The sequence below is a fragment of the Seriola aureovittata genome, chromosome 14, assembly GCF_021018895.1.
Source record: "Seriola aureovittata isolate HTS-2021-v1 ecotype China chromosome 14, ASM2101889v1, whole genome shotgun sequence".
Taxonomy (NCBI): Eukaryota; Metazoa; Chordata; class Actinopteri; order Carangiformes; family Carangidae; genus Seriola; species Seriola aureovittata.
This window is the reverse complement of record NC_079377.1, coordinates 5,149,195-5,176,286: the sequence shown is the minus strand read 5'-3', so window position 1 is coordinate 5,176,286 and position 27,092 is coordinate 5,149,195. Positions and strand designations below refer to the sequence as shown.

General features: G+C 41.7%; 1 protein-coding gene across 1 annotated transcript in view; it reads right to left on the bottom strand.

Moving 5' to 3' along the window:
* Window positions 1-236: 236 nt before the first annotated feature.
* dntt (deoxynucleotidyltransferase, terminal) overlaps window positions 237-27,092 on the bottom strand; it is an 86,921-nt gene continuing 60,065 nt past the window's right edge. The window contains exon 11 of the mRNA XM_056396024.1: window positions 237-2,028. Within this exon, the coding sequence (XP_056251999.1) occupies window positions 1,942-2,028 (87 nt within the window). The 3' untranslated portion in view covers window positions 237-1,941. The remainder of the gene's footprint in view (window positions 2,029-27,092) is intronic.

Below are 27,092 nucleotides of genomic sequence, written 5' to 3'. Positions count from 1 at the left end.
AACATCAAGTGGAGTTACAATGACAAGATCATTAAGAGTGGTAATCAATTTTCTGTATTTAAATAGTAATTCACTGAGGTTCACTGAGGTTAAGTGTTGACATACTCCAGTATAGTCGTATTGTTAGGCATTCACAGTCATCTCCCGCAGTGTAGCCAGATAAAGTAACTAAGAGAGAAGATGGTCTCACCTAATAATCTGTGATACCTAGGAAATATATTGCTCCGTAGGGCGCACAATGGAGGACTTTGGAGCAGATAGTTTTGCCACACTGCGCTTAATTCTTTGCTTTTCAGCTTTATAAACAGTTTAAGGCTCCCTAAGACCAAAACAACAATGTGTGAATTCTTAAATTGAGTGCTACAGCCTCTAAATCCCTTTACACTAGTGAATATTTAATGTGAAAGAAGAAAGAAATCCCACTCGCACTTGAAAAACAATTAGTAAAAAGAGAGCAGGACAAATGTAAATTTATTGAGGTCAGCTTGATTTTATTTTACTCTGGAGAGATCTCCTATTTTTTGGTGGAAAAAAAAAAAAAAAAACTTCATCCCCCATTTTTGAAAGCAGAAACATTAGATAACCCAGGAGAGCAGGGTGCCTGGTTAACACTGCAACCCTGAGTCTTTAAGGTTTGTTTTGTGTCAGCGAGGTTGAGGGAACAGCACAGCGGGAGAGAGAGAGAAAGACAGAGACCAAAAGGGGGAGAGAAGACAGGGCGGGGGGAGGAGGGCCCGGGTCAAGTCCTCAAAGTGCCGGACTGTTCTACTTAAAGATCTTTAAATAGGGTGATTCACTAGAATGCCTCGCTCTCATCTGTCTCTGCTCTCATTGAGGCACCATGGGATAAAACAGAGGCTGAGCATCATGGGAAAGTGGGTTGGGGTGCGGACAGCAGGGCAGGTTGTGTCATCACTGGGAGAAACAAGTCAGACTTACCCAAAGTGCCCACAGGGGATCAATAAAGTTTGTTCATTAGTGGATGCTTGTCCTACAGGGCCACCGTACATTTGAAAAATAAGGACACAAATCTTGATAAACAACCATCATACATAAAACATAAGGCAAAGTCAAAGCAATAAGATAATGGATGTTTTATGCACTGGAGCCAGAGTCACTGTGAATGCCAAGATCCATCCATGTGGTTAGTGGACTCATTTACCTTCCATCTGAATTCTTCATGATTTCCCGGTGCAGCTGATTGCCTCTAATTTCAGCCGAGCATCTGGGGAAGGGGGATTCATTGTGGAACAAGAGCGGAGGCTTTGGGTCTTTGGATGGTGGAATGCCAGCTAAATGATCTCCAGTGGACGTAGGTTTAAATGGAGGCTAAATGGCGACGCCGAACGCTCCTCTATCTGAAGCTCATTACCCGCTTCTCAATTCCCCGGAGACCTGGCTCAGCTTCCCACTGAGCACTTTACTGCCAGGAGGAGGGTGATTATAACATTTTGCTCAACAAAAGCTCCCCTCCCCCTCACGTCTCCCTTTGCTTCCTGTCTTCTCCATCACCCTCCCTCTCTCGCTGTGGTCACCCCCTTCCCTCCTTTGCTTCTTTTGTGTCTCTCTCAGTCTCTCTCTCTCTCTCTCTCTCTCTCTCTCTCTCTCTTCTGCACCTCGATGGCACCCCAGGCGATGCGTACTCTGACTGATTTGTCTTTGTGTCCTGCCTATGATTACAACACTTACAGACAGGCAAGACATGAATGGTAAAGGAGGGTGTTTACCCGCTAACAGACAATGGCGAATAAGAAGAATTATGAATCATACAGCAGCATGTAATCCAGACAACAACAACAATAATGGCAACAACAACACAAAAGTGTATGGAAATCAAAAGCAGTTTGAAAGTGAATCACAGGAGAGCTGCAGAACAGCAAGCAGATGGGATAAACACTGATGTACGCAGAGGGTATCATCCAGCCGGGGAGGAGCGGAGGCCTACGCATTTCTCTGCCAAGGCTCGATGTACTCGAGACCCAGATGGGCAAAGATGTCCTTTTCAGTCGTAGCTGCCAGGAACTCTTTCTAGAGAGAGGACAAACAAACAGAAAGTCATTGACTTGTGCATAAATGTGCAGGAATTTGTCTCAGTGACACCAGAGCAGATCCACAGATTCCCAACTTCAAGCTTCGCTATTCCTGACAATGTTCAGGTCTTGTAGTCGCACCCTTGCGTTCGGACTTCTGTCTAAACTGCAAGCTGTCAATTTCAATTTAGGATTTTATTCACCCACTTTGTGCCAAGGCCCAAACATGCCGTGACTGTACGGATTTACATTTGCCCGCCCGCCTCCCTTCCAACCCATAAACACTCTAACCTTGCTCTAAGTGATCGCACTCTTCAGCGGATGAGTATTTTCCCTGACAAATCATGACAGGGCTATTAACTACTGGCCGTCGACCAACGCCATGTGATGGGTTATGTCTCTATAGGAATGGTGACGAGGCCTGACTCACCTTGGGAGTGAGACAGCCTGGAGAGAGAGAGGTCTGTGATTCTGACACATCCTGCCTTCAAGTGCTAAACTGGACCTGACACGTTGCTAAGGGATGGCAGAAAAACCAAGAGCACGTCAGCTCCCACTGCCAGCCGACGGCAGAGAAAACCGAGAGCAACTAGCAGGCAGCCAGGAGAGGGGGAAAACACTACAAGACACGTCTCCCTGCGTATGGGCTTGTTTTCTATAATGCAAATGACAGGTTAGCCATGCGGCGGGGAGGTCTGGGTGCACGCTGCATGAGGCTCTGTTCATCTTTTTGAAGTTAATTCTGGTTGAAGCTTGTTTAAGGTGGATTTTTTCTGCATCCTACTTGTAGTTTTGGCCCCAGTTTCTTTCATTTATGGAACCATTGAACAAAATTATTGATCTGGGAATGTGGCCAAGGAATGAGGGCAAGAAAAAAGTTTTGCCGAATCATCTTAATCGCTTTATTTGGAAATAAAAGTGAAAGTGAGCACATTTAAAAGGTCAGTAAAAATCCACCACTGCACAGGAAAAGTGTTTCCACTATGAGCTGTGGAAACAAACAAGGAGATTAGACGAATCTGTTTTCCCCAGGTAGATTTCTCCTGGAGAAGTGTCTGCAAATACCCAGGTTTCTAATCGGCTTTTTACGAGTGTGCATGTGCAGGATAAAAGACTGCAGACAGGGAAATTAACAGTGGACTAAGTGGATGAAATTAGAAATGTGTCCTAACAACTCCAACTGAAACTGATACAAAAAAGAAAACAGCCTGTAGCTAGTACGTTGGTTTCCACCACTGAACAGACATGTGATGTGTCCTTGCATCCCGTCCTTCTCTCAGAGACACAAACTGGGAAAAAAGTCAGGAAACAGCATCTTCATCTTCATCAGTCATGGAGTTAAAATAAGAGAGATTTACTTTCAAAATAAGGGCGGGAGAAGGGGAGAAACTCACACAGCCAGCATTAGCATGAACAGCTGTTTACTTGAGAAACGCTGTGAGTTCAGCATCAAACTTCATTCCTTTACTCACAAAGAGCTGTCTCCAGTGGTGGAAAGTAACCTTCCTGTGCTGCTTCTATTTCCACTGCTTATTTTCTTCTACTGAAGTTAGCATGCTAACCAGCTAGCCCCAGCCCTGGGCCCCAGTGACCGTCTTGTCACTTTCTGATACCGAGTCACTGTACCGTCCAGGCTGCGCTGAAGACGTAGCAATGCTCAGAGGACGTATTATAATCTCTTGTCTGGTAAAAGCTGAAGCTCTTAATACTAAAGCTGGCTACGTAGAAATTTCAAAATTTACAAATAGCTCCCTTTAAGCACATGTAAACACAATGACTATAACTGACAATTATTACTTTTGATAAGAGAGCATCTAAATTATTAGAAAAGATCCAGAGTTAAAAGAAGTATATTTTCATGTTTTCTAAGCAGAACCATGAACGTTTGTTGAGATGGACATCAGAGATTTGAGAGATGAAAAGATGAAGAACCAGTTTAGAGTCAACGGGTGCTACTTGTATTACCATCTGACTGCTTGTGTTCCTTTCTCTTCTGTTGTACATACACCTTCGGGATGATAGAAATAACGGCCAAAAGTACAAAAATACGACTACAGATGTAATAAAGCAAAATTATTGGTGGACTCTGAGGTTCGTTCTGTTTCCATCACTCATCATCTTTTCGCTTGCAAACAAACACACGTAATCAGTCTTTTCCTGGAAAATATTATCCCTCTTTCACAAACAGTACTGTATTGTTGGTGAAACAGTATTTATATTTGAGTGAAACAATCCCAAGGTCCATTAAGTGGTCCACTACTGCCTGTATTCTTTCACTGTTCTCATAACCCTGAGTCCATTTATTGCTCTAACCACTCCAAACACATGAAATGCAGACACACATCGCTGCAATTTACGGGGCTGTAAGCTTTACTCTATTAAACATTAATATGAAATATATGATAAAGATTAAAAAAAAAAAGAGGAGGCAGGGGAGTGGAGGAGAAATGAAAGAAAACAGGAGGGAAAGGAGAGCGCTGGACAAGGTGGATATGATTTGTGGTAAATCCACATTTCTAACAGCACATGGCCAGGCTTATTGCACAGAAGAAACTCTGTAGATACAACTAAAGAGGAAAACACAGGGCACAGCTGCGATTCTCAACATTACCAATTTAGCCATTGTCCTGGATCAGGGCTAAAGCCCTCTCTCCGCTGCACTGTCCACTTTCCTCAATTCCTGCAATCCTTAGATGCCCCCAGGGAGATGCTGCTTTATTTACTTAGCCCAACACAGTGTGGGCTCTCTGAGAGATAAATCCACAAACCTTATGTACCTCTGAGTTCTGCCCTTTAGGCATTCACAGGGAAAATACGGTTCAAATGGCAGGAGCAGCTTTTATTCCAGAGCTTTGTGGTTTATCAAAAGGAGCTTAGCGTTTGGGAACAGAGCAGTGGTTAATTAGAAAGACAGGTTATCAGTGTGAGACACTCAGGTTCTCAGTGACTGGCAAGCCATCAGCACCACAAGCCAGAATGGAAGAGGTGTGTGTTACTGAGAGCCAGTGTCCTTGACTTAATAAGCTGCTAATCAGCTACATGTTTCTCTGTCCGCCACGTAATGACATCCCTCGTGGACGTGAACACATATCAGTTCCTGCAAAACATCTGCCCCTTCTCTGCTGCCCGTCATCCTCTCTCTGCCACCCGGCCCACTGCTTGATGGATGGAGCTGATGGACATGGCTGCCTGCCCGACTCCAGCTCGACTCAACTGACACATCAAAGAGAGAGAGGGAGGCAGAGAGACAAAGAGGCATAGGGACAACCTGGAAAGCTGCTCAACTCTACCAGTCAACCTGCCAGCAAGTGTTTGAAGGACAGAAGCATGAAGAAAGCTCAATATCAAACCAAATAAGCATTTTCACTACTGGTGTAATGAAACTGTAGTAAGTTCCAGTATGTTATATCGTTAGCACAATGTAAATACATGAGCTTTATATATTTCAAGCTGTCAATTTAAAATCATTTAAGGTCCATTTAATGAGTTTATCAAATTCATTAAATTAAGTTTCTAAAGAAACATGGTAAGCAAATAGCATGCATGGCATGTGGTTTAAAACGTAACACAAAGTTTTTCTTTCTTCTACTGCAGTTGTAACTGATTATAACAAAAGCCAGGCGAAACACAACAAAGGCTTATGATGTCAATTTCAATTGACATCATAAACCTATTCATCGGAAAACAATTTGTGTATTTAATGGTCACAACACCGTCTGACAAAATCAACATAACTACACGTTAATGAGAACAGTCCTAGCCTGGTCAGATGCGTACACGAACTGATGAAGCCTCTTGGATGAGAGGTTAAACGTCTTCACAGACAAATAACCTAGTCCAGTTGTTTTCGATTTAAAAAACTCCTTTAGGATACTATGACCTGGACAAATGAGAATATACACAGGGTTAATGAGAACAGCTGTGCTATACGGTCGGCTATATTGAGTTTAAAATCCATGATTACAAAGAAAGTTAGAGATGACTAATCTTGACTAGTCTAGTCTTCTTAAGTGGCACACTCCCTCACTGGGCTTACGTCACTGTTTTGGAAAAGCTTGGTTTTCCCAGAACAAACTGAAACACCAAGCCAGTGTTTTAAGATTTACAGATTTCTGGAGGCCATGTTGGAAAAGTTTTGCCATGTTATCAAGGGTGGAGGAATAGAAGATAGATGCGCAGATTTAATCACCTTTATGTGGACTCGTGTTCACCAGGTGGCCAGAATTATGATTCCAAATAAAAGCTACTGTTGGTCCACGTCTGCTGGACACGTTGATAAGGCAACTGTTTGCCAACACTTTCACATAACTACATTATAGGATGAAAATGTGTAAATTCTTTAAAGCTTGCTGCCCTGCCTCAAATGGACCAAAATCTGTTACAGCAGATGCTTAAAATATTTCACAGTGCAGTTCATAGTGAACAAACGCAGGACCTATGGACAAACACAGATGGTTGTTTATCTCTCATCTTGGTGTTTACGCAGATTTATTGTTACTGCATGTCCAAACCTTATACATGTGATGTTAGGATGCTGGCTTAACTGTTAAGTGTGTAGGCCTTCTGTAACTCTACTTACTACTGTAAGATAGAAATAAATAAATAGTATGCAATGTATCATCTTATATAAACACTGAAATTCTAACTATTAGACAGAGAGATATGTTTAGAAACATGGTGAGACAAAAGGAAAACAGAAGTCTGCTAAGAGAAACCATGCTAAAGGTCACACGGAGCAGCATGCAAACACAAGCCGAAATCCATGCAAATCCACTTATACAAACTCACTGGTAGGAAAATGTACCTGAACGAGAAACCTCAGTGAAATTGCTATTATCTCAGTTTTAGTCCTACTGTCTGCTCGGCCACATAAGCAGCGGCCCTGTATCAAGAGCACAAGTGTTGAGGTCAAACTAAAAGGTAGTGTTGGGTCTGAGCTCTACCTGGGCACCATTATGTTAACAGTACTCTACCTCATGAGCTGGACACCAAATATGTTAGATTTCAGTTGTTTATCAATTTATTGGCTATCACAACTTAAGAAAATATTAATATTACAAATATTAATATTAAATAATGACTTTAAAATGAATTAAAGTTCACGGGGCACCAGCCTAAACTAATAGGCAAAATAGCCAATATGGTTTTAGTCTCAATTTATTACCGTTAATCTGGAACTCTGATTAACCATTAGCTTACTAACTGTAACCAAATTACCATATCAACAGTAAGTCAAAGTTGAAGGATTGGAATTCTACCGAGTAGAGGTTGGCACTATTCACGCTTGTGCAACATTAAACACACCAGTAGTTATACTTAAAAGGCATTTATTTACAATGGAGCCGAGTAAAATACAATGTCTAATCTAGCATATACAGGTGTGTGTGTGTGTGTGTGTGTGTGTGTGTGTGTGTGTGTGTGTGTGTGTGTGTTGAGGCACAGACAAAGGCAAGATGGCTGACTCAAAGTGGTCACTGTGACCACATGACCTGAACAAAGAAAACTACACAAGATGGCGGTAAATAAAGAAACTACTAAAATGGCCGCTGAGACCACCTAGTGTGTGTGAGAGGGAAGGTGTGAGTTTCTTTGTTAGCCTAGCTCATGTAATCTAAAGGTACCAGGTTAGAGGGGGAAGGTTAGCTTCATGCAGGTTCTAGGACTGAGACGTACTGCAATGTGTGTGAACATACAAGTACTCGATTAACTGTATGACTGACCACGACCTAAGCAAACATTGCAACAACAAGACATCAATCAACAAGTACATTAACAAGTTAAGACTTCTGCTGATTAGCTATGCTGTGCTATGCTGTGCTGGGAGAGGTTAGGCCCAGTCCGTTAACGTTACCCAATCCTTGGAACAAGCAAAGAGATCCTTTCCAGTGTTTTGTAAAGTCCAGTGAGTTGGGGGGTTTCCTGGTGGAGTAAAGTCCTGTCTGGCTGTGTTGCTTGCTGTTATCTCCTTTGTTCTCCTCACAGAGTTAGCTGTTCCAAGCTAACTCTGCTACGACTCCTGTTGCTTGGAAAATCAGCTAGCCTTGTGTCGTAGCTGCTGATTCTGAAGAGGATTTGGTTCACTCACAGTTAATCCGAAGCAGGTCGCTGTTGTTGAGGAGAAGAGTGGTTGCAGGCTGCTGTGAGCAGGCCGGCGAGGGAGAGCTGGTTTCTCAGGTAGCAGAGCTGACCTGGGCTGGGGCCTTGTTGCCCTTTGAAGAACCGAGAGGAGAGGGCTGGAGCTGCTCTCCAGAGCAAGCCAAGAAGGGAAGAGAGAAAAGGGGTCTAGAAGACTGGTTTTGTTTGGTGACACCCTTGGGGGTCACATGTCACACGCTGGCCCACACTGGCTGGCCAGTGGGGTCCGTGGGGGGGAAGGGTCATCCCCAGGTGTGAACCGTGAGGAACTGTGGAGTGTGAGTTCCTTTGTCCAGTGGAGCAAAGAAACATTTGGTCTATTGAATGATTGAGTCCCAACAGTAGACACATAAAAGCCTTCAAAAGCATCCGTTTAAATATGCTTTATTTTCAGGTCTAGTGGTGGGAGGAAGATATTCAAGCTAATGTATTTCATGTTGGAGACGGCCTCCTTTATATAAGGAGCCCAAGGTACACTTTTTTTTCCACACAAATTTCAGGTTATCAAATCAGCTAATGTTCTGTTTCCTTTTTTTCATTTGGACTCCTCTCACTGACAGTTAGAAATAGATTACTTTATTGTCAGGAGATCAACGAAAAAAAAAAAAAAATCCTTTGATTGCCTCTAAGTTAATTTGTCTTTATTGCGGCACACAGGAAAGGGCTGACAGGGGCAGAAAAAGTGGGAAGTCAATTATACCCCTGTGTCTTCCTCCTGTAACGATCCGCCGTACGCCCACGCTTCCCCTGTGCTCCAGTCTGTGAGAGCTCAGTTCACAGGACAGCTTGAGCAACCAGAGAGGGCAAAGACACCTCGCTAATCACACCAGCAATTAGTGCAAGCATCATAAAGCACCGCTGCCTATAAAACAGCTATTGAGTTTAGTGTTATCGTCATTACCTATCCTTCCTCGGCTTGCTAATCAGCCCATGCACTGGGCAGAGAGGCAGACGGATAGCAAATAATGAATTCCTAATCAGAAACAATGGGATCCTCACTTGACATCCCTGGTGTTATGGCTCTCTGCTCCCGTGGAGGAGTAAACATTTGCAAATCAAAGTTATTTAGTTGATTAGGCTGCCCAAAGGTAATGAACAGATACAGCACGGAGTCTGAGAGAAGTGTAATAAAAGCTTTCTTCCAGGGTCCTTATAATGTTGTCAAAGCAGAACTCTGGCACTTGAAATGACAATTCATGACATATTTTATCAGTGTATCCTGATGTTTCCTGCTCAGCATGAATGCAAAGAAATTCATTATTTGTTGGCACATTAAAAGTTAACACATTTATTTATTCGAAAGGTTTCACTTTAACCTAAATGACCATATAAGTCGTTTATCCCCGACCTCTGATACGACCCATGGGAGTTTTTCATTAATTAGCAACCCTACAGCCACAAGAGATATGTCACAGGTAAATTACTGAAAAATAAACAACTAGTCTAAAAACAGTTTCATGATGTGACAATGCTACGGTAAAGGTTTGGTTGGGTTTCGGCACAAAACAACTTAGTGAAGTGAAGTTTAGGGAATGATCATGGTTTGAGTTAAAACACGGACTTTCTTGAGGCTCAGAGACCTTCAGTTAAGGTTATAGAACAATCATGGTGATGATTAAAAGAAATAATGTTGACTCTGAGTTAGGCCAGGTTAGAGTGACACGTACGTCGCACACCTCCTGGCTCCGTCGCATGATCTTGAGATTCGGTATCTCGCCCGTTGTTGACGCACGCGGTTCCCAGCAAAAACAGACAAGGAAAACATCTGCTGAGATGTTGTGATACTGAACATACCAGCAACACTACATAAAAGTGACACCTTTCACTATGGTTTCTGTTGTGGTCTGGTTTTTTCTGGTCTGTGTTGGTTAGTTTTTGCTCGTGTTTGACTTCTCTCTCTCCCCTTCCTGCAGTGTGAGTGCTGAGAGGCGGGGCGATCTCCGGGAGTGCTCGTCCACCGGCACACCTGCAGCTCGCTCGGCCTAATCAGCACCCTTCTTAAGACACACTCTCCTCGTCCCCACTGCCGGATTATTCCCTTTGCTTCTGCTTGTCCGTCGCGCTCCCATTGATCGCCTGCCTCTCGCCACGCAAAGTCCTTCTTGTGAGTTTTTGGTGCCTTGACACTATTTTCTGTTGTACTTTGACCTCGTGCCTTTTTCCCATTTGAATGGTGATTTTCTGTTATATGTTTTGTGTTGGTACTTTGTTGATATTTTGTTTGGTACTTTACGTTTTATCCTTCTAAAGTGATTTTTTTGTTGCTACTTTGTTAAATAAACCAGTTTTTGTATTTACTCTGCATCTGGGTCTGGCCTCCCTTTGTCTGGCATGTAACAGTTTCAACGTCTAGGCTGAATCTGAACATGACATAGACATGAAAAAATATGAGCATTATAATAAACAGCTGCATGTGGAGACAGTAGAAGCCACATGTAGTATGGTCATAGCAGACACCCAATGTAGGCTAAAATTATATTATGTCAATAATTTAACAGGTGAAGGGCAGTATTTAACCGGAGTGCTATGTGTGTGAGTGTGTGTGTGTGTGTGTGTGTGTGTCCTGCTCTGAACTCATGGCAAATAAGATTAATAAGGTTTATGATGAAAAGCAATCAAACATTTGAGTACTGATGGCCATTATCCAAGGCCAACTCAATGTAGGAAGATAAAGCTGGCATTAGCAGCGATGCAGCTGGTCAGTGACAGAGCCACCATGCAACACAGGCAGTGCGTGCCAAGTGTTAGGAATAGGAACTGACAGCAGTTTATGATGTTAAAAGTCTAAGTTTTGCTGACTCATCCATCCGATCCAACCTCCTCCCAACTTGGTTTTGACTTAGTTTTGTTTACATATGGAAGAGTGAATTAATAAGAATCAGTCTTACTTGGTCTGGTATGTCCACTAACTTATTATGGCTAATGTTAGCTTATATATACATAGTTTATGTAGTTGTTGCAATATACATGAGCGCACAGTGACCGGTGTTCAGCAAAAGTTTCATAGTCTGCTTTACAGCTCATAAGAAGTTGTTCATTAATTTCATTTACAAAAATATTCATTACAGATATTTTCAGCTTTAAAAGCAACTTAGCAGCTGAAAATCTTTTTTGTGCTGATCTCAAGTGGTTGAACTTCTCACCTTCTCACCTCGTGTTTATGTACAAGTGTACTCAAGGGTGTGTCAGTACACCATGACTTGACGTGTTGGGTATTGTTTTAAAGTAGTAGGAAGAAAATACAACATGTCAACTTTGACAATTGCTCTGGCAAGATGTTTATTTCTTGCCAACATTTTAATATGCATTTATTAGCCATTACTGGAGTCCAGAGACATCTAGTGAACTTGTGACGTGTCAGATTGGCTGTCTGCCACGGTCGTATGAAATTCACTCTAATCTGCAGGGCCTGTAATTGTAGCTTGACTCGTCCTCATATGGACCCAAACAGAACACTCTTCTGATGATAACAATAAATTAACTTTCTCTGCTCCACTGAAGCCCATAAATAATTAATTGGTTTGTTAAAGAGGAGCTGGTTTTGCATGACCAATTTGTTTCCTGCTCCAGACAGTGTGATCGGATGCTGCTGCCTCAGCACTCCTTTCATTGGGCTCAATTAAAAGAGCACATTGGCAAAATATGAGCTTGGTTTGGGAAATTTCTCACTGATATGAACCAGGATCTCCTGAGTCATTTGTTAAGTCACACCATGGGAGAAGTAGCAAATCATGGGATGGGACTGTTGTTTTCCCATCAACTTCCGCAACTACACTATAAGCAAGGACTTTACTTTGTCTCTGTTTTTGGCTGTAAATATAACTTTAAGATCCTTCTGTAAAACCTGTTACATGTTGAAAATATTTATTAAGGATATCACGATATTATATTTTCACAAAACGATTACTGCGGCCAAAATAATTCACAATAACAATATGTACAGTCACAATATGTATAGGCAATTTGAAAGAGAATGGAATATGAATGTAGGGAGGTGGAGAGAGAGTCTGCAACCCTAACCATAATACAATATCAATATATATCAGTATATTGCAACACCACTAATACATCTATATCTATATATATAAATATGAGAACACAGCACATCCATCTATCAGGTCACTCTGGGTTCTCTCTCTGTCACAGTGCTGGGCTTTGTGGAGGTATTTCGCCACATGCACATACTGTAGCTTTATTTTCTTGATGGCACTCATTTTGTGTTTTGGTAACTCACTGTGATGGTTAATGTGCCATCAGAGAGCCAAAGGTGCAATATAGTGTGTGTCAGTAATAATCAAGCAGTGCAGGGTAATTTCGGTGTCGGGGTCCTGGCATGTGTTTACACAGAGACTCGGTCAGAGTTTCATGGCAGATGAAGCAGTAAGTTTCTGTTTTATTTTCAGAGATCAAGAGATCCTAAAACCTAAAAATGTCACATGGGAACATGTAGCCTCCTTGCCAAGTTAATTAAAGGTGCCATAAAGTGTACTGTGTTGACCTCAGAGTCCAGCTGGGAGAAGTTTGTGCGTCAGAGAATCTTTGGTGATGGATTTTTGCTCTGAACTTCACAAATCACAAAATAGTCAGCACGTGGTTGCTCAGAGCACAGTCTGCTTTTAAAGGAAATGAAAAGAAGTGATCTGATTTGTCATGACTCATGTCAGAGTCTACACTGGATGATTTATGTATTGCTCCTAATCACACCCTGGTTCTAACACAATGTCACTCTGGCCACGGGGGGACAAAAAAAAAAAAAAAAATCAGTTGCCACATCCTCTCGCCTGCACCATAGCAGAAATAGAGCCCAGGATGAACCGCAGCTTCTTATCTTCGTTTGCCCTCTCATATTTCATCCAAACCAACCACATTTGTTGATTCTGCAAACAGAAAATGCATCACCTGTGCCCAAGACGGCTCTGATCAGTAAACAGTGTTCAGAATAGCTCATGTACAACCTTTCATGAACTGGGTACAGGCTGAATCATCACTGTATGACATCAACTGACAACAGTATCGCCAAACAGTTTGTTAGACCATGATTACTACTAAAAGCTGTGAATTACGAATCAATTTGCTGATTCAAAGGGTTTTGTTCAGTCCAGTTTAAAAATGTTTAATCATCAGTTTAGTAGTACCTTCAGATTTAGCGTTGATCTCCAACAACACGGACAGTTTAAGAGCAGTGCAACTCAACGGCCGACACTTCGGTAAGAGATTCAGGTGCGTCACGCTAGCAGGGGAGAATGAAGCCTGCAGCTGCTAACCTAGAGATGGCGGGTGGGCTACAGAGGTCTGGTAAGCTATTTTCTTCTTGACTCCACACCTCCAGACATTTCTCATCTCCACACTTGTAGTATTCAGCTGGAAATATACTTTGATGTGTAAAATCAGTGGAGTTCCACTTTAAGTCAGTTGCTGATTATGTTATGTTCAGTTCAGTACAAAAGTAGCCCTGTCTGGCACTGTTTCATCCACCGTGTGGGAGACAGTGGATAAAGACTTCAAGGATGAGAAGAAGCCAGCAGGTTTGACAAATCCTAAGGAAAAACAGCTGTGTGCCGCTCTTTACCACAGGAGGGAAAGTTAACCAGATGTGCATTTGCCAAATCAAACACTTTTTACTTTTATTAAACCTAAATATACAAGTTTTAAAACATTAAAAAGTAAAGCATGAATTCCTTTGTACACTTTATATGTGATATCGGGTCACTGCTGCCCCTTTTAGCAAATGGGATAAAAAAAAAAAAGACACCTACTGCGATTGTGGTTCTCGTCAACCATGTGAGCCACAGGAGGTCGACATGAGGCCGTAACAGCCAGCTACACCAGAATGTGCACTAAAGCCTTACTTCAACCACACAAAGGTGAACTTTTTCAACACCGTGTCTTGTTTTTCCACGAGAAAAGACGATGAAGATGAACTTGTTCTGGCTAACCTCTGATGAAGAGAGGCACGTAGCCACTTGCCAAGGCTTTTTCTACCGGAGGCATCCCATAGAAACACGAGGCCTCTACAAGCACTGCTGCAACAGAGTTATCACATCATGTTTGTCTCCGTGGCTTTTTGTGTTCTACCTCCCAAGAAGAACGACATAATCAGTTGTTTCAGCGAGTTCCCCAAAACAACATATGTTTATACTGTATACTCAGAGACAGCGCAGGCAGCAGTAATTATGATGGGAGCAAAGGAGGAAGTGAGATGATGTCAGAGAGCAACATAGTTCGGGTAAGTAGGCGGTGGGGGGTGGCGGACAGGTCAACAAAACATCGGACAGATTTATAGTTTCTTGTTTCCAGCAGACATTCAACATTTTTGTTTTCGTGAAGCACGACCAGAATAATTCCGTAAGTTTAACCAAGAGCTTAATTCTGTAACCAAACTTTAACTCAGTGCTGTCACATTAAAAAACAGAGTCATACTAGTGGAAATGAACCGTTTGTGAAGGCAGACGAATGAGACTGTCCTGCCCATAGAAGAAATAATCAAGCTGAAGCAGACAACAGCGCTCACAGGGGAACCACAGCTTCGGTCAGTGACAATGGTGATTCAGTGTAGTCAGCTGATTTTGAAGACTCTGTGTTTAAGATTTGTTCATAGATAATAAAAATAATACATTTTATTTACAGGCTCCTTTTAAGGCTCTCAAGGACACCTTACAATACAGTAAAAGATAAAATGGCAAGTACAAAGCTTAAAATACAAAATAAATTGGAATAAATGTAATTGCATAGAATAAATATGATTGCATTGAACACTTGTGTTGGAATTAAACAGAATAGGCACATTTGCAGAGGTGTGTTTTGAGGTGGGAATTGAAGATAGGAAGAGAGTCAATATAACAGATGTACTGACCACCTCTAATTACAACAAGACTTGTCTTTTGCTTTACCTTTCCCGATATTCTACAGTGAAACCACCCGTGGCTTTTAGAGGAGACGATAGCACAGACACCACAAGATAAGCCTGAATCATCCACACGATTGTTCAGTCGAGTGTCCCTGTAAATAAATCATGGGGCGAACTGAAACGGGAGCCTCGGACAGGCCGGTGCCGCAGCGAGGGCCGTGTCAATTAATGTTACACAACAAGCGGACATGGCCCAAAACCGTGGCCTTCCTGAAACCTTCTGCCATTCACCTTCATCAATAATGGAGCAGGATTTGTCTCCTGAGTGAGCCGACACCCTGGTTCAGCCCAGCCCCCCCACGCCTCCCACCTCCAACATCCCCTTCTCTCTCATTATGATTGGCCTCTCCCTCCATCTCCCAAGTTCACAGAGTCAACTCATTTTTTTTTTCCTGTAGAATCTAATTCCAGAGAAATAGACAGCAGGTTGTAGGATTCGGTGGGAGGGGGGGGGGATAATAGCCTGCTATTGAGTTCCATTTTTTTAGTCATGCAAAACACAGGCTCAATAGAATCTATAAATACTTCCCATCCTTTTTTTTTTTTTTTCCGCCCATTAAGCGTTCGTAACAGGCACTGTGTGGGTGGATGGGAAGCTGGAGAAGTGGAGGCAGAGGTGCAGTGGGTGAGGTGGCAGTGGTGAAACGGGTGACATCTAGGAAGGGGGGGTAGAATCCGAGTACAGTAAGTGAACAGGTAATATTCATGCAATTATCCTCAATGTGCTTCCTTTAGAAATTTTCCGTGTCCATCACTCTTCTTTTTCCCCTTAATTCCCCTTAATTTCAGTCTATTTTTCAAAAGCTCCACACTCCCTCCTCTATCATTACCCCCCTTCTGTCAGGCAATAGCTGTCAATATGATTTATCATTGATGCTAACTGATGTAGTTGTCCCACTGTGAAGGCTGATTAGATGACCATCCTGCTGACACAGCCTCGTCAGGGATAAGAGTCTGCGGGAAAGGCAGCAGAGCCATCCTGTCTCTTTCGCTCTCTTCATGTGTCTCTATCAGTCTCTCTCTCTCTCATTTTCTCCTTTGTTTTATTGTCACAACTGTTTGCCTTTCCCTTCGTACGTTCACACATCAAGCATCACATGCCAACCTCTGAAAGCTTCACTAGGCAACTACTGCATTGAAAAATATACTTTTCCTGTCAACATCAATTACAATTTTTGGCAGATTTTTTTATTTTTTGGAAATGTCCCCTTTCCTGTGATAGTGCATTTTGCCCCTGGTTGCCCCATGAACAAAGGCAATGAACAAAATCTTCTCCACCAACAGAATGTGGAAGTCAGCACTGTTTCATGAAGCACATCACATGTTACCAGTTCACTGATGTTTTTACATGACACTCAGTTTGAATCCAGCATGTTCAGTAGCATCCTGACGTTAGTGTTTAGCTCAAAGCGCTGCTGTGCCAAAGTACAGCCTCACAGAGCTGCTAGCACTGCTGTGGACTCGTCTCGTTTCTTTACTGGTTGTTCTTTGTGCGCCGCATAACGCGTATAATGGTCGTGAACAGCATGACTGAGAAGCCTGGTGGAAAGCAATGTTTTTTTACTCCAATTAAATGCCATTTCACTGCTGTACTAAAAACCTAACAAAAAAACATTTGAAACTCAAAGAGAAAAAAAATAAAATAACAAAGGTTATCATCGTACCAGTGAATCAGTATAAATCTAAAGCATTTATTAACTGGCTCTGTGATGCTAGGCTTCCTCCGTGCACCATTATTGCAGCAGCCCTCCCACTTCACACTCCCCAGTGATTCCTATTAAAGTCCCTTAATTGTTTCTCTGACCTCTATGTGGAATGACCCAGTCACATGGCAACTGTATCCTGAAATGAATGTCCATATTTGCATGTTCAGTTATCATAGGGGCGCCATTACTTGGTTGGTTGGAGCGAACAGGGGAAGGGAGGGTTCTCACACATTTGTGCTCATAAATATCTTGAATTTTCAATGACTATGATGACACTGGAATCACTCTTAAAATGAGCTGTAGGGACTTCTGCAACTTTGTGATGTCACAACAAAGCAGTAACCGCCCTCAGCCATGCCCAGCTCATCCGGACCCACCACGCAAGCGTTGCAGGATCTGGTTTCTCTGAGTGTTTACCTGGAATCTGCTATGTTTTTATTCAAGCGCTCAGAAAAACAGCCAATGAGAAGCCAGGTTCTGAGCCTCCTCTTTTCTGATTGGCTCATTGACCTGTTGTTACTAGAGCTCCAGAGTGAAGCCTGAGAGAGGAGAAGTAAAACTAAAATGAGATGGTTTTTCACTGAGATATCTTCTTATGGATCAACACTTCAAATAAAATACTGGTACTTGAGATTTGGTAAAAAAAAAAAAAAAAAAAATTTATATAAAAAAAAAAAACGAGCAATTCTGAGAACTCTAAAGTTATATTATATGTACATATGGACTTCTAATAAAATAAAGCAAACTGTAAGCATCGAGCATTGATTTGAATGTTTTTCTCCAAACAACAGTAGAGCATAAATTATGACAAGGGACTCGCCAGAGAACCTGAGGAGTGGAGTGAGATGTCACAGTCAGTGAATGCTGTCGCTGTATAGTCCATCACGCATCCACGCTGATTTACCTGTCTGCAATCATTCCATTTGGCTTCCATCTTACAGTCAGAGCCTTTCAAGACCAACTCAGGGATACAGAAAACGTCCAAACTGGCGTGATCAAAGCAAATCCCTGAAATTGAAAATTCCTTGAACCTTTTTTTTTTTTTTGACTGGCAGGAAAGAAACATAAGAAATATGTGCAGCAATCTCCTGACTTTGTAATGCGGAGTGGCAGCTCCCTCAGAGGTGAACAGGGTTTTTAATCAGAATATATTCAAGAAGACACCCAGACCTGTTGCGTGCCCACGGCATTAACATGGACAGAGAACTGACAAAGACACTGCAGCCATGTAGAGGAGATTGTGATTATAGCACCCACACACAGACAGGAAGCAAATGACTATCACAGATAACATGCAGCAGAAAGTGCCGTGATAAGTGATGAAACCAGGAGGTCTCCGATGTGTTTAAGGATTGCATGGGTACGTGTGAAAGCAGAAGTAAAAGAGTTGTCTCACCTCTTTTACCAACTGCTGTGCCTTTAAACAAAGCACTTACATCGTTCTAATGGAACTACTTTCTTGGAAAGCATACAAAGACCTCATTTACACCCCTTAAAACACAATCTGGATCAGGATATACTATCCAGATAATGAACAAGTTGATTGTATTTGCTGTTATCTGTGTTCTCGGTGGTACTATACTCTTTGTAGTCTGAATTGAATAGATCCTACTTTAGATGAGAACTATGCACGGAATGTGAAAAGGCGAGGAGGTTTATAACGGCGGAAAACTTTTCTAACAAAGACTTTGCTGTTTTATTGCACCATTGTCATTACAGTGACAAGGTAAAGAATCTATTCTTTGACATGTGTGGAACGTCAGAAAGCCTTGTTCAGTTCCACTTATGACCACTTTTGGTCCTGACATACTGTCACACATCATGGCAGTGACTCAGAAATGGACCACGTGTAAACCCGTCATGCAGACGCAAGAGTTGACGATGCTGATGTTGGTGGATGCTACTTGTAGGTTTGCTACCTACGGTGGCCGACAAGGGTAAACCTGCTGCAACGGCCCGAAACACTTCCGTTAGGAGAAAAACGAGCTGCAAATTCAGAAAAGATGCAGGTTCAAAAACACATAAAAATACTAAACAAATACAACAACGGAAACGTCCAGCAAATGAAAAATCGAGCTGCAGGAAGCCAAAGCAGAAGCAGTAAACAGCAAACTCGCTGCATGTACAGAAACCATGCAACAACAAAAACACACAAACCCACAAAACAGATGCAATAGAAAGAACACTGCATATCCAGCTCCAGGCCTCTAGGGGGAGCGCTATGTGGAACACCCATAGACTGTATGTTCGCACACTAACACTTGCTACTCTTATCTGTTGCTCTTTTATAGTATTGTTAAAACTACAGCCAAATGTAAAAAAGAACACATACTGGCCTCTTGGTTTGAAGCTATAATACAGGATCGTCCTGTATTTCTGTACATGTCATTTCATTTATAAACTGTCCTCAACGTGCTGTGAATAATGTACTGTCAAGTAAGACCAAGCTAGTTATAGCCTACAAGTGGATTGGAGAGCAGTACAGAAAATACACGTCACATGACGTCAGCATCAGTGGTCACCTTCTACAGGTAATGATGGCATTACCCTCAGTCTGTTGGTAAGAATGTCTGAAAGTCCACAAGTGAAACGTACAAGGCTGTCGAGATTTAGGGCTGAATGAGAGACAGATTATTGCTGGGTCAGCTCTGTCCCTGGCGACGCATACAGATTTTTCAGTCGCCCGTGGAGGGATGTGTGATCTGAAACAGCAGGCTGCAGGTGCTGCCCATGTCCAGGCAGCTAAAGAGCAGACTACACAGTGTAAGTGGAATCGCTCAATTCCTCACACCCCTGACTTCCCCCGAGGCAGACGTGGTATAGCCAATTGTTTAATTAATTGTATATTGCCAAATGTAGGCTATTTTATGGTCTATGTTAGCCTATAGGCCCTATATTATACAGTAACAACTTTCAAACATCTACATAAATAACGATATAATTCTATCCTGATTCATTCATAAACATGGCCTATACATAAAAAATAAAAAAAAATTCTAGCTTTGGAAAAAGTATCAAACGGGCGTCCGTTATTTCTACCCTAGCTACTTCCTACAGATGCTTCATTCAAGTTCATCCCTAGGTGTGCAATCTTAAGGGACTGACATCAGGAGATTGTGTTGGCCAGGGCAAATTGGTTGTTATATCCCACAACTGTATTGTGATGTTATCTAACTTCTTATGACCCCGAGCCACCCAACACCTATCATGTTCATCTTCCAGTGGCGGCCCCCCCTCTTATAACCAACATTTTGAGATTGCCACTTTCCAAAAGCCAAGCAGCTCTACAGTGTTGTGATACTCAGACTCACCTTTCTGACACAGCGGTTTTTATCTGCCAGATCAGGCTTAAAAGCTAGTCACAGTAATCCTTTCTTCAGTAGTGTGTGGAAATTGCACACATTTGTTGCATGAATCTGTTAGTGTTGGACCACACTGACACAGGGTGAAGGAGGGTGCACGTTTTCTGCAGGGTCTTTGCTGTTGTTTTGTTAGGTTAAGTATGCATCTAAAACTTTAGCTCCATTCAGACTGGGTTTATTTCTCTAGACAGATCACTGATTTTAATCCTGTCCAAAGCACGAATGTGGGTACTGTTTGACCTTTACCCCAGTAATGATCACAGCCACAATTACCTAATGTATTTCGGCAAACTAGTGTCCTTGTATATTAAAGTGGACCTCTGATTTATTTTTTTTGCACAGGAAGAGCTGCCTGTCTTCCTACTTTATTTATTCATGTTATGTTATTTGATGATATGCGAAGGGGTGTGGCTCGGCATTGATTGACAGCTGTGATTGATAGGCGCTGTCAAAACTCTCTTAGATGTGCTGGGGGAGCAGCCTGATCCTAGCAGCTTCAGAGAGACGACAATAATTCATTTACATTTTCATTTCTGATTCACTGGCAGCATTGTAAACCGACCTGATGCTGCAGTCAGCCGTTCTTACAGACATTCTCAGGGATCTTCTTCTCTGTCAGTCGGCCATTTTTGCCTGCAAACTTGTGTTAACTAGCAAGCTAACTTTAGCCTAACTTAAAACTCACAACATTAGCATCAGTAGGGTAACTTGTTAACACTAGTTGTCTATGAATGTAATTTGGAATTTAGGTTGGCCAGACAGTACTCACAAAGTATTCAGCCTACAATCATTTATTTTCATATAAACATTAAAATAATTAGCCGTTAACAGTACGAACTGAGAGTAAGGTGCTGGAAATTATAATTGCTTTAAATAATGTTTTTAAAAAAAATGTTTTCACCTTCTTAGCATAAATAAAACATGATGAAAGTGCGTTGGCTTTTTACAAACTGATCGTTATACTGACAGACGAAGAAGCAGAAGATGATGATTACTTGCTCAATTAAGCAACAGGCGTTACCCAATGCTAAATCTGAGCCAAAGTGAGCTTGTCTTGTCTTGTCTCAAAGTGAGCTTTTCGTAAGTTTTGCTATTGCTACATAGCCAGCATTAGCATTAACAGCTGTTTTTTACCAGTTTAGAGACGCTGTTCAGCATCAGACTTTATTCCTTTACTCGCTAAGAGCTGTCTCCAGTGGTGGAAAACAACCCTATTGTTTCACTTCTGTTTCTATCATGTCTTTTCTTCTCTTCTTCTTCTCCATCTTAATATACACACTATGGTCAGACTGAATTATATTAACACGTGTTTCATATTTGGGTTGTGACTCCGAGAAGATTAGATTTTTCACACAAATGAACAGAGGAGGAAATGATCTGCAAATCGCAGCTTGCACATCCTCAATTTTGTGAAACTAAAAAGAAAGATTTTCTATTCTTGAGTGTAAACTGAGTGCAACTCTTTTAAACCATTTAAGGATAAACTGTTCAAAAGTGTGTGCAGTTGTCCCCAGTTTCAAATTTCACATCGTCTTGCCCCTGTGACGGACGATTCACCCCATTTTGAAGTGTGGCCATTTGGAACGGATATAAATACTTCTGCTTTTATATATGGTTTGAACTACTCTTCATTTCAAGCAGACACTAGCTCCAACAGCAAGTAAAAGCATCATGATGTTACAAAACAAAAACAAAACTGAATCAGAATGTCACAGCAACAAGAGTGAGCAGCGGCTTTAGAAGGAAAAGCTGATTGTCTCAACAGCGAACACTAAGAAAGCTTCCAGCCCCTGGTTTCCACAGCTGCACCTCCTTCTGTCATCCACATGTTTCTCACTTCACTTTCCTTCCTCCAAATTATGACTACTGCAGGATTTTACTGCTGGCGTAGCTCCACGCTTGTTTTGGGTTTGTAACCACACGTTCCAAGAATGCACGTTTGCAACATTTGAGATGGGCCAATTTTACAAATCCTATTTACAAATCCAAATTAATCTTGTAACCTATAATTTTCCTGTCCTTATCTCACAGCTAGGTGGGAGCTTCTCTTGGAACATAAGACAAGGTTTTATGAGAGAAACCTAGAGCGGACAGTCTGTAAATATGAGATATGTTGAGATTCTTTAAATCCTGCCGTCTTATCCCATCTTAAGAAGCTACTCCTCATCCAGCTCTCCTCTGCTCCGAGATGTCTTCATGCAGTATATTGGTCTATTTTTATAACTGCCCAGTTTTGCCTGGACAGTGCTGTCACATCACAGGGTGATGTTTTTGTGAGTTTCTTGTTGGCCCCAGGGATGATAATCGCCCATCTGTGACCAGGAGTAGGGGACAAAGTGAGTATGTTATTACCTGAGATGACGAGATGACGTTTCTACCTGCAGTGATGACAATGATACCCATGGTGATGACATTTCTATCTGCAGTGATAATATTTGTGCCCACAGTGATAACTGTTCTGCCCACGGTGAGGATGTTTCCACTAACGATGACGACATATACATTACACTCCCGTGCCAATGAAGCGTTCTGATGATATTTCTCCAAACACTGATGACAGTGGAACTTGCAACTGTGATGGATTCTCACTCACTAAAACAAATATGAATTACCTCTTGTTGTGGCAGTTTCTGTTCGAGGGCTGGTATTTGGAAACATAAGACATGGTCTTGAGAATGGTCATAAACTATGACGTATAAATAGTAAAAATATAGAACTTTGCCCCCACAGTTGTTTTGATAAAAGAGATATTTGTTATTTGGGATGTAATCATAAAAATTAGGAAATCATTTTAGGATTTGATAATAAAAGACTGCAGTGGTTCCCATACACAGAAAACAGGGTCGAATTAAAATTGTTAGTTTAAAGGAGAACTCTATCAATTTTACACATCAAAGTCAGTTTACAGGTGTTGGAAGTTCTGAGGCATGTGTAAAAGTTTTACCTAAACACCAGAGGGAGCTGGTTATATATATTATACTATATATATTATCTTATACTGATGTCTTTTGAGTCAGTGCCGGACGGAGATGAAGACAACAGACTATCAAAACACACCTGACTCTCCAACTGAACGGTTGGCAGTTGAGTTGCATTGTTGTTAATGAAGACTGTGTGAAATGAAAAAGACAATATCTGTGTTTCTGCACATCGATCTCTCTGTCTTTTGCTCTTTCACTCTGAACGAGTGTAAACAAAAATCATGTGATTGCTGAGTCCGCTCATCAGTGATGGATGGTTGTTATTATTATTGATGCCATGATCCAAGGCACGACGGAAACACTGGCAGTGTGGATACACATGCGCGCACGCTGCAGCAGCAGTTCAGCGATGTAGCCGTCATGCACAGGTGAGGTCAATAGTGTGCTAGCTTCTTAAAATGAAATAATACCCTGCATGACAGGCACACAGAGAGGACTGGTTTCTCATGTTGTTCCCCATGGTCAGTCCAACTATGGCTGATGTCTGCACCGTTTCACCTGCCCTCATGTTTCTCCTCTTTGCGAGCTTGCCACATAAAGTAATCACTGATTCTATGAGCCATGTCTGCAAAGCTGAAAACATTACACTGATGGGATGTAACGGTAATTTAGGGAATCTTTTGAAGAAACTGGACGTTTGGATGCAAAAGAAACAATATTCACCTGTTTGAACAGCCATGAAACATAAGGGCGCTGCTGGCTGAGACATAACTGCTGTAGGGGAATGCTGCAATTGCAGTTAGAAATCCACCGGGTGAAATGCTTGTTAGAAAACAGTGTTTTCCATGAAGACACCTGTCAAAATTTGTCGAGAGCTGGAGGCGGCACGAAATTTTGACGGAGGCGGCTGCCTCCTGATTCTCTATGCAGGAAAACCTCTAAACACTTATATCTGCTTAGAAGTACATTACAAATTTGCATACTTAAGACCAACATTTTACTCTGAGCGTCTTTATACACACCAGTCCTGATCACCCCCAAAGGGGAACTACATGCCTCAACATATTCCCATCACAGCGCGCATTTACACCTTAAAAATACTTGTATCTGGGTCATTTCAGTTCCTTAAACGCTATAAATGACATTGAGACTGAAGCTGTGGCACCCACATGCATTTTTTATTCTCCATAATGCACTCTATAAGTTCTTGGCCAATTCACGTGGCTGAGAAAGGGTTAAAAGCAAAGAGAACGAACAATCCAGTACTGATTGCAAAATCAACCACTAACAAACCGCGGCGCTGATAATAAAACCATCCACAAACAAGCAGGAGGCCTAGAGGAAGAGAGGAAAAGGAAGAAAAAAAAAAACTTTAAATCAATTTCTGTTCCTGAAAATAGAATACCCAGTGTAGCAATTACCAGTGTAATGTTCCTGGAAAACTCCACTACCGCAATAATAAACAGTGACAATGGAAGAACTTGTAATCCACTTAGTGTGCTTAATGAAATTCTACATATTGTTTGTATCTGTGTAAGACAAAGAAAAAAAATGAACTTTCCCTCCGGCTTCCACCTCCTTGGCTACACTCAGCCCGCCTCATTTTTATTTCATATTAATATCATGAGGACACATGAGCTGAATTGGGTACATGTCTTATTTTAGCAATGTGATTCTTGCTCTCCTTCCTATTGGTTGTTTAGAATGTGGGCAATGAACAGGAATAATTTAAGGCTTTTTTATTGCTTATTATAAACAGCATTGGATTAAAACTGTCAGCTAAAGGTCTATAAAGGAAATAGAAATGATGATAAAGTAGCATGAAATCGCTGCATGCTTTTAATTGCTATGGGATCATATTTATTCTTTTATAATCACAGGCAGAGAGGTTGGTGGTTGTGATGCCACTATTCTCATTTATTCTAGAGAATGGTGCCTCTGCAGTATATCCTTCTAAAGGCTAAGACAGGTGTACAAATTAGTGTGTAGTTCAGCAGCCATGCATGTGGTTTCCATTTTTTGATTTGTTTTTACTGTAATCCTCCTCTTTGTATGATCACCAGTAAAAAAAAAAAAGATACTTTCACTATTGCACCAAATACAATTTGATGAACCTGGGTTCAAAGCTAATAGTCGCAAGCCGAGCGCTGAATGAATGGGAAATAACTTGTGACCTTGAAAAAGAGAAAACATCACAATCTATGTCTCTTCTGTCAAACGCAGCTAGGCCGGGTCTATTTAGCTACGTCTGTTAATTAAAATCCACGAGAACAGGACTGCCACCAAGGTCGAGATGAAAAGCTTGCAAATGTGAATGGTTTGTGAACAATCCTCCCCCTCCCCCTCCCACCACCACCACCCGCCCCGCTTCCACTCCACACATCACTCCATTTATGAAAGCCTAATTCCGCAGCTCTCCCAGCCCGCCACTGGGATGTTTTGAGGACAGAGACCGCACCTTTCCTCGGCTCGCTTGTCTGTCACAGCGTACGCTCAGGTGTGTGCGAGTGTGTGCGTTATAGTATGCGACACCCTGAGGGTCCGTGTGCCACCATCCGCTAAATTAAACTTCTCCTCCCCTTTCCTGTGCTCGCTGAGAGGGGCCTCCTTCCAGGTGGCTCCCGTCCTCAGTGCAAACACCGCCTGCGTGAGCGCCAGTCGAGGGAGCGTTCGAAAAACCGCCGCTCCCCAAAGCCCAGTGCAATTGCCCTGTTATTGTCCACTCATCCACTGCTCAGAGGCTGAAGGAGGGTGGGGGGTCGAAAGAGCTGTGAGCACTCTACATCCAAGATATTGTAATTTGACAGTGAGCTTCGTGTTACCCCGGTGGCCAGATGGAGAGAGGAAGTAGTGGAGGAACATGCTGAGGATAACAGAACTGTCTTTACTTTTACTTTACATTTTTTAAACTTTTCAGGGAAAATTAATTGAACAATACAGAAAATGATGTTCCTTTAGTTATGTTAAAAATTTAAAAGGAATTTCTTGGACCTTCTTGCCACTGGTTGTTAATCAAATCACCACTCAAAAGAAGTTCTTCTTCACTATGTGATTTTTTTTCTTCTGTAAAAGAAATTAACCGACACAGTTTGTGCTGCTTTCACCCCAGATATTCTACATACAGCTAAATAACATGATACAGCCAGAAACCTACTAATGATGGAAAAATCATGGAATTTCACTTCAGAGTTTGTGGGTTTAGAAAATAAGTTTTAGTATTTAATAACACTCTTAGGCTAGATGACAAAAATAGTGAATAAAATATCAAAAATTAAACTGGTTTTGCTCTGGCACCGTATTTAACAAACTGCTAATGGTTACATTTGGGACTATGGGAGATAGAAATCTTTCACTTTTAGTCTGACACAGCTGTAAGAAATGAAATCTATTAAGGAAATTTCTTATGATGTGAAAATGCTCTTTTTAAATTCAGGCGCTCCAGAGGCGTCCTGCACCGGTTGAGAGTAGATGGCTGCAGCACGGCAGAGGTGAGCACACACCTTCTGACAGGTTTTTGGAGTAAAATCATCTACAGTAAACTTTTGCAGAAGAGAGCACTTTACAAAAAGAAGTGGGGATTTAAAGAAAAGATAATGGGCCAGATGTGGGGTTTAGCCTTGTCTCTGACTGTTCCTGCTGCGAGCAGACATGTGATTAATCATGTGATCACTTGAGAGCTGCTCACTGTAAGTAGGAGCAAGTTTCATTCTTTCTTTTTTCTTTCCTAAAAGTTTGTTAGTCTTAGAAGTTTGGTAAATACATTGAGGCTTCTTTGGTATATGTACTAATGTTTGGTATAATGACACTAATGTTTAAAGGCACAATATGTGAGTTCTTCCACCAGAAGTCTCTCAACATAAACAATAACAAAAGATGGAGTTTGATGACGTTGTAAATAATAATATAATTGAGGAGGTTTTTACTGAGGTCTCCTCCTCTCCAAAACACACTGACCAGGTGAGGCTGTGGCCTTCACCTGGTCAGAATATATTGTTAAAAACAACAAAGATCTAAAATGTCTCATAAAAATG